This window comes from Xiphias gladius, chromosome 17, assembly GCF_016859285.1.
Source record: "Xiphias gladius isolate SHS-SW01 ecotype Sanya breed wild chromosome 17, ASM1685928v1, whole genome shotgun sequence".
Taxonomy (NCBI): Eukaryota; Metazoa; Chordata; class Actinopteri; order Istiophoriformes; family Xiphiidae; genus Xiphias; species Xiphias gladius.
In genome coordinates, this window is record NC_053416.1 from 4,857,045 (window position 1) to 4,867,693 (window position 10,649).

General features: G+C 40.8%; 1 protein-coding gene across 2 annotated transcripts in view; it reads right to left on the reverse strand.

Moving 5' to 3' along the window:
- LOC120802681 (rho guanine nucleotide exchange factor 12-like) overlaps nucleotides 1–10,566 on the reverse strand; it is a 42,139-nt gene extending 31,573 nt beyond the window's left edge. For both annotated transcript variants that reach the window (XM_040150753.1, XM_040150752.1), the window contains exon 1: nucleotides 10,454–10,566. In XM_040150753.1, coding sequence (XP_040006687.1) covers nucleotides 10,454–10,485 — 32 coding nt within the window. In that variant the 5' untranslated portion in view covers nucleotides 10,486–10,566. The remainder of the gene's footprint in view (nucleotides 1–10,453) is intronic.
- Nucleotides 10,567–10,649: the final 83 nt, after the last annotated feature.

The following is a 10,649-nucleotide window of genomic DNA, read 5'->3' on the forward strand; positions in this document are numbered from 1 at the left end:
GAAAACGTGTTCATAAGTCAAGTCCGTCTCCCAAGGTGTATTTTGGCAAGAAACCTCCAATCACCAAGCCTAAAATTCTGCGATGTGCGACCACTAACAGCGAAAGGGAGCTGAAAATGGCATCGTTGAGAAAACTAATTTAACAATGTGCATCTCAATTTTGGCAGAACTCAACAACCCTGGCGCCGTGTTTGGTCCCAACTGCTGCAACAAAAAATTTTGAATTCGATACTGCTCTGTTTCACATCCTTGACTTTCTTCTGGCAGCTGAGGTTAATTTTTATTGTGATATTTTCATTGTTACCTTTATTAATATCATCTGGGAGCATCCTGTGAATAGCATTGGGGATATCATTAAAGAAAAATTTGAACCAAACAGATCAATAGTCGACCTTTAAACTTATACGTCAAACTAACTCACTATCTCCATGATGAGTTAAAACTGAGTACTGCAGGACATTTTACAAAAAAATAATCTGGTTACTGCTCTGTGGTGAACAAACTAATGGCAGCAGCTTCTTAATAGCCTCAAACATATCTTTGGCACTTCTGTACTGCAATTTCTTGTAACTTAGCAGCTGACATACAGTACACGCCAATACCAATATATATGTAATAAGCTAATATCAGCTGATAACACTTGATAAATCCTCCGGGCTCTATTGAGCATACAGTGGGAAAGTTGCTAAATGTCACAACAGCTTGCCAAGCTGCCAACACTGCAGTGATGTGGCCTCTGTACGGTTCATTAAAATCAGACGGATTTTTCTGTTGTTCTGCCCAGCGCTTTAGAGGCACCAAAGGTTCAACAGTTCACAAACACAGGAAAAGGAAAAAATATTCATGTCCATGTGAAAACTTTACTGGCAGCACGATAAAAGGGAATCATTAATTTACTTATTGTATTAGTGTCGCTCAGCTGGGATACATGTCTGCCGGCTAATTTTCTCAGACTTTCTTCATTTGCCTCGTGCACAGTTATCAAAGGAGAAAAACAAACAAACAAAAAACAAAACCTTCCAGCGATCTACTTGGGCTTCAGATGCCAAAAATACCAGACAATTCCTCTGGGATGATAAGAGCAAAGAACTCAGCCCCAGAGGGCTGGACACAAAAGCCCAACAAGAAAGAAGCCAAAACGCCAAATACATTAGAGATCAATATCTATTACAAATGCAGTGAGATATAATGAAATACAACATGATTTATGCCTTCATGATAACTGATTGTTGATTTGGCTTTCTCAAACATCAACACACAAATATATTTCTTCTAACAATGTCCAATGATGCCTCTGTGACTCTGACTCTGTTCCTAAAAGCAAATGAAGCTTTGTCCTCTTTCAAAATCTACTCAGAAAAACGCTAAAGACATTGAATATTAAGTCATATTTTTACATTAGTGAACAATGTAGAATAGAAACATGACTCGGCAAATCCAGATGGCACACAAAATATCGTACAGTTTTTCCCCTTGCTTCATGGATAAACACGTAATACAGACACCACCATGTATTTCATAATCAACTTTTTCCTCATCATCTGGCCAAAATCAAATGATTGAAATCATAGTCCTTTTGCTATACATGTTGTAGATCATCTTATACTATGGTCACTGAGAATCCTGAGTAGGTGTCGAGTGTTATTTTCCCGTGAGAAACACAATAACTGGCCGCCTCTGACACATTCGTCTGCTTGCCGTGCAAAATTAATGCACTAGTGTCAAACTGTCAGAAACGACCGCAACAGCACTGAGTCTTCAGCAGTTTGGTGAAAGAGCTTTAAGACTGGGTGTTGCACATAGAGCTGGTGTAATCAATAAAAAAATAGCTTGATGAGAACCATGCAAACTGAATTTCATATGTGATTAAAAAGTACCTTTAATTCCTGTTTAAACTACAAATTTCTCAACCACCTTTCCATTTGCTTAATTTACTTTTTAACCTCTATTTTCTGCAAGTCATACCTTAATTTACTTATCTTTAAAGGGGGATAATTTACCTATTAAAGTCTAGGGCTGGTGATATACTATATTTTTGTAATCGTCGACAAATCCAATGAAGATGCCAAAAGAAATTATGTGTTTGTCCATCTCTCAATACTCTCCTACTCTCCTTCCCCATCTGTGGCACTCAGCCCCAAGCCCATTGGTCCCTACTAAAGACTTAAATCTACAAAAACAGGTCAAAATTTTTTAAGGCTGATGAATTTCCCCAAAACAGCCGGTCACTGTAGTTTTTCGCAAATGTTAGTGAAACGGGGGTGAACAGTGCATTTGTTTGGGACTAATTTCCGCCGCGGACTGATTCACATTTGGTGCTCTAGTGAGTGATTCCAGCAGCAGGATGTTGTATGTGCACTTGAGTCAACAAACTAGAGTGTGTGTGTGTTCACGGTAATGAAAGAACATGTCACCCAGTGCAACAGTGTGGCTCATTAATGTGTTTTTAGTAGTTTGTGGAGACAATGGAGCTCTATGGCTCAGAGGAATATGCTACATCAGACTCAGGTTACGCAGATTATACTTGTTAGTAGGATTAGTTCACCAGAGTTGTCCTTTGAATAAACAACTTCCCTGGTTAATTATTAGAGCTTTCCACAATGAATATTTTCATATCAGTTCCATTAATGAATCATTGCACATTTCCATCTGACATTACTTGGCTCCCACCACAATATCACCGCAAACATCCAAATTCAATATTAGTCTGTGAATTCCCAGGAATTATCTAATCAAGTAGCTCAACGCGGGCAGTAAAACACGTAAGACTCGTTCAAACGCTAGATGAATGTTCTGTACAATAAGTCTCTGTGGGTAAAAACTTAAATCTTTACACAGCCTGACTGATTTTGTTCAACCTGCCAACTGAATCACTCAACACAATCTACTGACAGCTGTTGGGATTATATCATTGGCATTCAGAGCAGTCTGTAATATATATTAAAAAAAGAAAAAAACGCCTTAATTTCCAATAAATTCCCTGACCAGATGTTGTGTTCATAAGCTTTTTGGGCTCATAAATCATGCCTATATTGATTACTTGACAAATGTACTTTAGATCTTGAAGGCTATATCCCCTTGGAGCACTCTTTTGTGGCCTGATTTATCCCAGAAAAACATAATGTAAAATAATGTGTTCATTATCCAGCAGTCTAAGAATTCAATGACGAACCCTTAAGACATAGCTTAAAGTCTGGCCCGGAGTCATTCATCATTAAATAACTTAAAAATATTACATCTCACCATGAATGGCTGAGACTGCTCACTGCTCAACACATGTTCTTCGACCTGCCAGGTTTTTGGTCATTTGTCAAAAGGTGTACGATAAAGCTTTGTTTTGTCTATTCTATTTCTATTTCCAATTCTATTTCATGAACATGATAATGAGTTCAGTGCCTCCTCAGTCTCCAGATCTGAATCCAGTGGAACACCTCTGGGATGCGGAAGAACGGGAGATTCTAATCTGCAGAAATTATGTGATCTAGTCATGTCAACATGGACCAGAATCTCAAAGGAAAGTTTCCACCATCTTGTGGAATCCAGGCCACAAAGAACTGAGGCTGTTTTGAGACCTGTATGAGTATGGTGTTCCTAATAAGTGTTCAGTTGGTGTAGATTTTAACATTATTTAACATTATTTCAGGATTGGGCATCAATCTCAACCTATCTGTGTTTGCTACGGTAATGATCTCCCTCTCATACTTGGTCAATATGTTATTTGATATGACCCAAACTGCTCTTAATGTAGGTTTATTAAAGAGTAACTTAACATTAAAACTACTTTTTCTGTTAGTATTGATTGACTGATTGATACGTTGATTGACTGAAGTGTCCTCCACCGCATGCGACCTAGATTATCACCATTCGGGGCAAAAGGGTAGTCCATCTTAGATCTGACACATTTTGTATAAACCTTGCCAAAACAAAAATCTCCTCAATAAAGCCAACTCAAGATATTCGCAGTATCGTTAGAAAGCAAAAACAAAATCAGGATTGGACTTTTCAGGTCAGACGGGGGCAATGAAACACAAAATTAAATCCATGCACAGCAAAACCAAGATCACAAAAATACATAAACGCTGTTCTCCAAGAATGCCTTTATGCTGTATCTGCCTACCTCAATTGCCAGTAGTAACATACCAGCTCTTAATTGAGCACACAATACCCTTTGTCCTCTCTCTAACTTTAATCATTATCCTTGCAGTAAACATAGAATCATGGACAGATTATGAGAAACGGGGACCTTTAATGATCTCTTGAGTCTCTTTGTGGCTGTTTTGTGCATCTGTAGTTATTTTGAGTCTTTTTGTGGTTGTTCTGAGTCTCTTTAGTTGTTTTCAGACTCTTTGTAGTTGTTTTTGAGTTTGTTTGTCACCCTTTTGCATCTCGGTGGTTGTTTTGAGCCTCTCTGCAGCCATTTTGCATCCCTTTGTGGTAGCTTTGCATCTCTTTTCCATTGTTTTGCGTCTCTTTCTCATTGTTTTGCGTCTCTTTCTCATTGTTTTGCGTCTCTTTCTCATTGTTTTGCGTCTCTGAGATTATTTTTCATGTCTTTGAGATTATTTTTCATGTATTTGTAGTTATTTTGAGTCTTGTAGTTGTTTTGAATCTCGTTGTGGTCATTTTGCCTCTCTTTGGGATCGTTTCGCATCTCTTTGAGGTCATTTTTTTGTCTTTTACCCGAGCTCTTCATAAAGAGGCTCTGGCTGCCCCCCCTCCCCCTCTCAGTAGGCCTGTCCGTTCATCAACCATACACAGAATACCAGAATACACAAACTGGTGTGTCTCCTACAATGAAAAAGATACATAAAAAATGTACAACCTTTACATAGTATAATAAGGTTTTTAATCTATAACAAACTACTGATCTCATAGTATTATGGTGTAAGCAGTAGCATGACAGTGGGCTCAGTCTATTTGGTAGCCATCCTGCAGTGATTTGTCACCAGCAGCACTGTCAGTCAGCCAAGAAGGGCCAGTGGACTGGTGGGCCTGACAGACATTGTTTAACAATGATGTCACCACTTCCCGTCAGAGCCCGGGGTAAGGTGGAGGGGGGGGTAGTGTTGGGGGGGGGGTCGGCAGGCAGGAAAAAACACAGATCAGCAAAACTGTGTGACAAAGAGCAAAAGAGCTGGTGCACAGCCCGTAGGCAATCAGGTTTATACTACATCCTAGACCTAAGCACTGCGCTTACACTTGGCTGGACTCTGCTTACATAATTTTTTACCATAACAAAAAAATTAATGGGTCTGGCGGGTTTGGTCATATTTACAGTTAACTACAGAGGAACGACTGACAGAAACTCTCGTCCCAACAAGGGGATGGAGGACAGTCATTATTTAGATTGCCTGATAGTTTGAACATGTAGCCCTCTAAAGAATGCTTCTGTCAAATCATACGATGTGTTGTCAGACCACGTCTAAAGGCAAAAGTATTAAAATGTTTTCCAAATGGCCACAATTGTTGGAAGGGCGAAAAGCCTCCTTCTGGCTGCTTCCCACTGCCTCCCTGTTCTCTCTAGAAGAACGCCGTGGGCCACATTTACATTCATTTGCCTCTGCGCCTGCCACTACAGCAGCTCATCATGTGGCCAGCTCCTGCTGACTGCACCTGGGACTGACCTCCAGTTGTAGTGCAGCACAGGGTCCGGCAGCTCAGAGCAGAGCGGGAGGAGGTGGAGATGGTGTTGATATGGAATGTTATTGCTGAGGTAAATGCAGCCAAACGTTCACGGTAAATGTGTTATGAAAACAAAAGAGGTGCACAGTTGCTACCCGTAGCGATTTCACAGTCATTGATTATCAGGTTCAAATTCAAGTTTAATGAACACAAAAGGTAAACACTCCACCCCGTTGGATTGCTCTTACAGTAATCAGATATTGTATCGTTGCTCCATTATTCTCTCTTAGAATCGTTTTTTAGTTGTATATAGGCGTACAATTAATTTGCATTTCCTTTCACTATTACAACCTATGCCAGTGGCTCCTGTAAATCTCATCAATATAAATCCCCACAGAACTGACCATTGTAAATTGTATAACCTTAGTAAACCCAGTCAAATCCAACTGACCTCCTTGCAAACACTGGCAAACCCTGGCTCCAGCCTGCTGCGCCTGTTTGATAAATACAGCACATGTCTGGGGCAAAATGTGTCACATCCGCAACGGCAAAACAGGTGCAAAAGCCTTAGTAAATCCGCCTCTTTTGCATGTCGTTGTAGTACAAAAGCGAAAGTCCCTTCTTGAGGGCGTTCATGGTGTTGCTCTCAGTTGTACACGCAAAAAGTGAGAGAAGTAGTTGTGCTAAGGATGAAAAAGAGAGTTCGAACCTTGCCTACTTTCAACACATCCACATACCTGACGGATCGCTGCTTAAAGTGGGTGTGACTGTCGGATTGTCTGGTTCTGAAGTTTCACAAAAATATATCGGTGAACTCCCCAAAGTTATTTCAGACATGTTAATATGCAGGACATCCCCTGCCGGGAAACACATGCAGTCAGATGATCAGACAGATTGTAAACATGAAATGTTGCTCATAATCCCTCATTGCACAGAAACACAACTATGGCAAGTAGGTTAGATCCAAGTTGATCCAGAGTCAGTCCATAAACTGGATAATGGACAGTTTGTGTAATAATTTAACTGTTTGCTTTTTGTTTTCTCTTCCAGACAATGTGACTACCCTGATGGCTTGTTTAAATCCTGTCGGGTCATCTGACTGCTGGTCCTTTGCACCCATTTTTAGCAAAGTTTCTCTGTTGCCAGATCTCAGCAATTTGGTCAGTTCCATGTTCCTGGAACCGATAAAAAAATATCCTATGAAAATAAAACCGAAGTTGTAACAAACCGTAGTTTACCTTTAAAGGCCTCATAGCCTACTGCTGCTAGCTAACCTCCAAGTGAACTGTGCTATGCCATTAGTTACTTCTACTCGTAAAAGGTACCGAGAGCCCAAGAAGACCTATTCAGTACTCTTCAGGAAAGAGGATGGTTTTAGTCTGAACCTTGCGGCTAGGCAAACAGGAGAACATGTCCCATGCTGGGGGTTGTCACACCCTGACAGTAGAAATATCACAAATGTTAGGGGAGACCTTGCAGGCTGCTCAAACTGAATTCTTCTCACTGAGAAACCCTTGAACAACGTCCAAGATGTGACCTAACCACTGCTGGAGTTGGCACAAATGTTGCCCGGTAACTAAACCCTTTTTTTGCAGTAAAGTCTGCGGTAGCAACCTTTAAAACCCACAGACAGGGGTGTTGTTTACATAATGAAACAAACTCACGTTGTGGTAAAAGAGCAGCAATGTCAGTACGTACTTGAGAGATGTATAGATGTAAACTATGCACAGGGTTCAGTCTTTCTCTCTGAGCTTTCCTTACTGGAGGTGATGCCCTCATACAGGGTCTCCCTGTATTTTGGATCAGGGACACCCTTCCTACTGTTGCTCTGTGGTACAAAGAGACCATTAATGTCTTACCACATGAGAGGATCGGCTCTGTGATGAAAGGCGATATTCAGTCATCTCTGAGCATTTTGAGGCCACTCGTGGACCTACCTCCCAGCAGAGAATGCTAATTTAGTGTCAAAGGGACGTTCTTTTTTGACCTGGAAACCTTCAGGACAGAATATTAGTATTGGACTCACTTGGACTGAAGCGGGGGTCAAAGGTCACACAACTAGTGGTAGATAGACCTGAACTATGCGATCGTCGTTTCCTCCCAGCGTACGTACAATTTTTATTGCTTATTCGTGATGTGCTATATGTTGTAATGCTTGTTTTATATTACTGAAACCTGTTCCCAAAAAAATGTCTAAAGCTACACAAATCTAGAAATATTTTCACTTTATCGATCCCCGCAGGGACAGTGGTTTTTTTTTAACTGATTTGCACCGAACTTGATGGAGGGATGGGGCATGGGCCAGGGAAGAACCCATTCACTTTTGTGGCAGATCCACATCGTTTGAATTGAATTTGAATTTTTTCCTCTGAAGTCTGGTGTATGTCGTTTGACAATGGCCATGGCGGAGGTCTGCACTCTACTGAGCGCACTTTCTAATTATCGTTGTTTTATTTCTTTCGTTATTTCCTCTTGTCTTGGTTTTACAACTTCAAGTCTATCAATCATTTAATTTTAAAGGAGCTTAAAAAGATTTATACGTGATTGTGGCTTAAGTGAGGAGATCAAGATGGGACTAGGTTAGCCAAGCTTAGCATAAAGACTGGAAACACAGGGAAACAGTTAGCCTCTCTCTCTCCGAAGTTGGGGAGAGACAGGCAGAGCTGGTGCTATTTCATGACAAACAACCTTCAAGCACAGTGATCACATGCAGCCTCCTGAAGTCTTATCTTCATAGTGAGGTTGCCAGGTTTGGTGTCACTGTGCTTGTACACAGACCAAAACCCCTGCTCACTGAAACCCACACAAGTCGCAGCTCAGAAATGCTTCTTGTTCATCTAGAAATAGTTCCAACGAGTAACTCCCCCTAAAACCTCAAACTGTTGCTTTTACATTTCTGTTTATGTCAGAATTAAACAAAGCAAATTGTTATTTAGTGAGCTTTAGAGGTGTTGGTAGGGGTGTGTCGAATTTTGGACAGGGCTTAGCCAGTGGTTTCCCCCTGTTTCCAGTCTTTATGCTAAGCCGTGCTTTGGTTTTCATGTCATAGGGGCATTGGGTCACATTTTTTCGAGTTGGGCCATTGACAATGATTTTGTTACAGATGCTACGAGCTCCCTCAGTTCTTGTTGACATACAGTATTTCATCCAAACGTGTCTGTAGAAAACATAATTACTATTTTCTGACCCTCCTTTAAGATTGTAAACTGTATATGGTCTTTAAATGGAATTTTCGATGGAAACATTAAAGAGAATGATAAACTACACAGAAGAGGCCCATTGTTCTAAAAAGCAGCAAAGCAGACGAATGGCTCAGTCCTTTTTTCAGGCTGAAGGTCAAGAAATCAAATGACTTTGTTTGACTTTCCGAGGCAGTCATGTGTGCCTTTATTTTGGCGTTTCCTCAGAGGAAACTCCTGATTACTGAGTGTAAAAATATACAAGTGACTTATGTGGGATGGAATCTGCAAAGCTGAAAGTCAACCATTAATGTTTCTACAACAATTCACCTCATATGGCTCTTTACGGACGTAGAAAACTGCCCAAAATGTTTTAGTTTGGTAACTAAAACAGCGCTGCAGGATTTTAATTGGGGTACTTAATTCTCTGCCAAGAACAAGACCAAAAAAGGGCACAAAATAAATGTTATTTTTCCTTAGGTTGGCCATTGTTTTCTGAGATCAATAAAGGGGAAGTCATTCGATCATACACTAAGATTTCTATTGACGTGCACAGGTTAATGTGATTTTTAACTTCAGAGTTTGTGTACGATGCTGCAGCCCGCTGTAAAGACATGCAGACTCATTGATTAACCCTGTTGACAATCACAGATGACGCACTCTGACTGTAGCGCCAGTGAAACATATGGAGGTGTCCAAGAGTCTTGCGAACCTCCATCGGTCCTCCTGGAGGAATTTTAGGAGCATCCTGAAGAAAAAGCATGGGTTTGTTTCACTGTGTAAATACGAAGGGACGTGTTTACACTGGGACATTTCAATTAGTTCACCTTCAGTAAAGCCAGACAACAATGAAACTGTGTCAGATGCAGGTTTCTGGTAGAAAACCTTCACCAGGGGAGGGAAATGTGACCCTCAGCATCTTGACCTGTAGGTTACGAATGTAAAAATGTGCAGGGGCCTCTAATGTAAGGTAACCTTTCAGGGGCCGCAAGTAAAGAATAATTAATTCCAGGAAGATGTCCCCTGCTGGTTTGACAACAGTCAAAGCCAATCACATTCCCCAGTGGACACGGACAAACCAAATCGCGATCTGTTCCGTTTTGGTTTTTAGAGTAAGGCACAGTTTTACGAACTCGGTTGAGAAATCTGTAAATTTTAACTTGACCTGAATTTCTCTGATTGACACTGAACGTAGAAAATAATTTAAGAACTAAAAAAAAAAAATCAAAGGTTTATACCCATTTCGGCGTATATGGATTAGATCAAACATCATTACATTTACTAATATGTAACCTCCAATTTGCATCCCGCCGTATCCCCAGACGCGGCGAGAGGAGGGCTTTGGTCCTTTTTTTTTTTTTGTTGAATCGTTTGATTGCCGACTTTACCAGAATAATAAATCAAACGGCACCGTATCGTAGATCACGGTCTAGTACTTATGAGTATTTTCCAAACAAGCAACGGAGCCTTTGATTAGAGGATTTTTTTTTTTTTTTTTTTAAATGGAGTTTGGCTCAATGCAGTTAGCTGCCTTTCCTCGCGTAAACAGATCAGGAAAACTTTTCAACATGATAAACCGTGGACAACTACACTATATTCTCGTAGAGAAGGAGACAAAGAATTAGCACTTGTAGAAAAAGAGTGTAGCCTACCTGTCAGTGAGTGTTGACTGTGTGCCACTCATTGGGCTTCCCGTGCGAGTTCCCGAGGACTTCACCCAAATAACATTTTCACGATAACGTCCAACTCTTTATTTATTAAAACGGCTCCTTCAGTTGGTCCCCCCCCTCTCCCCTCCCCTCCCCCCCCATGTCCGTCTGTGTCCTAAAACCTCGGCGGGTCGTTGTA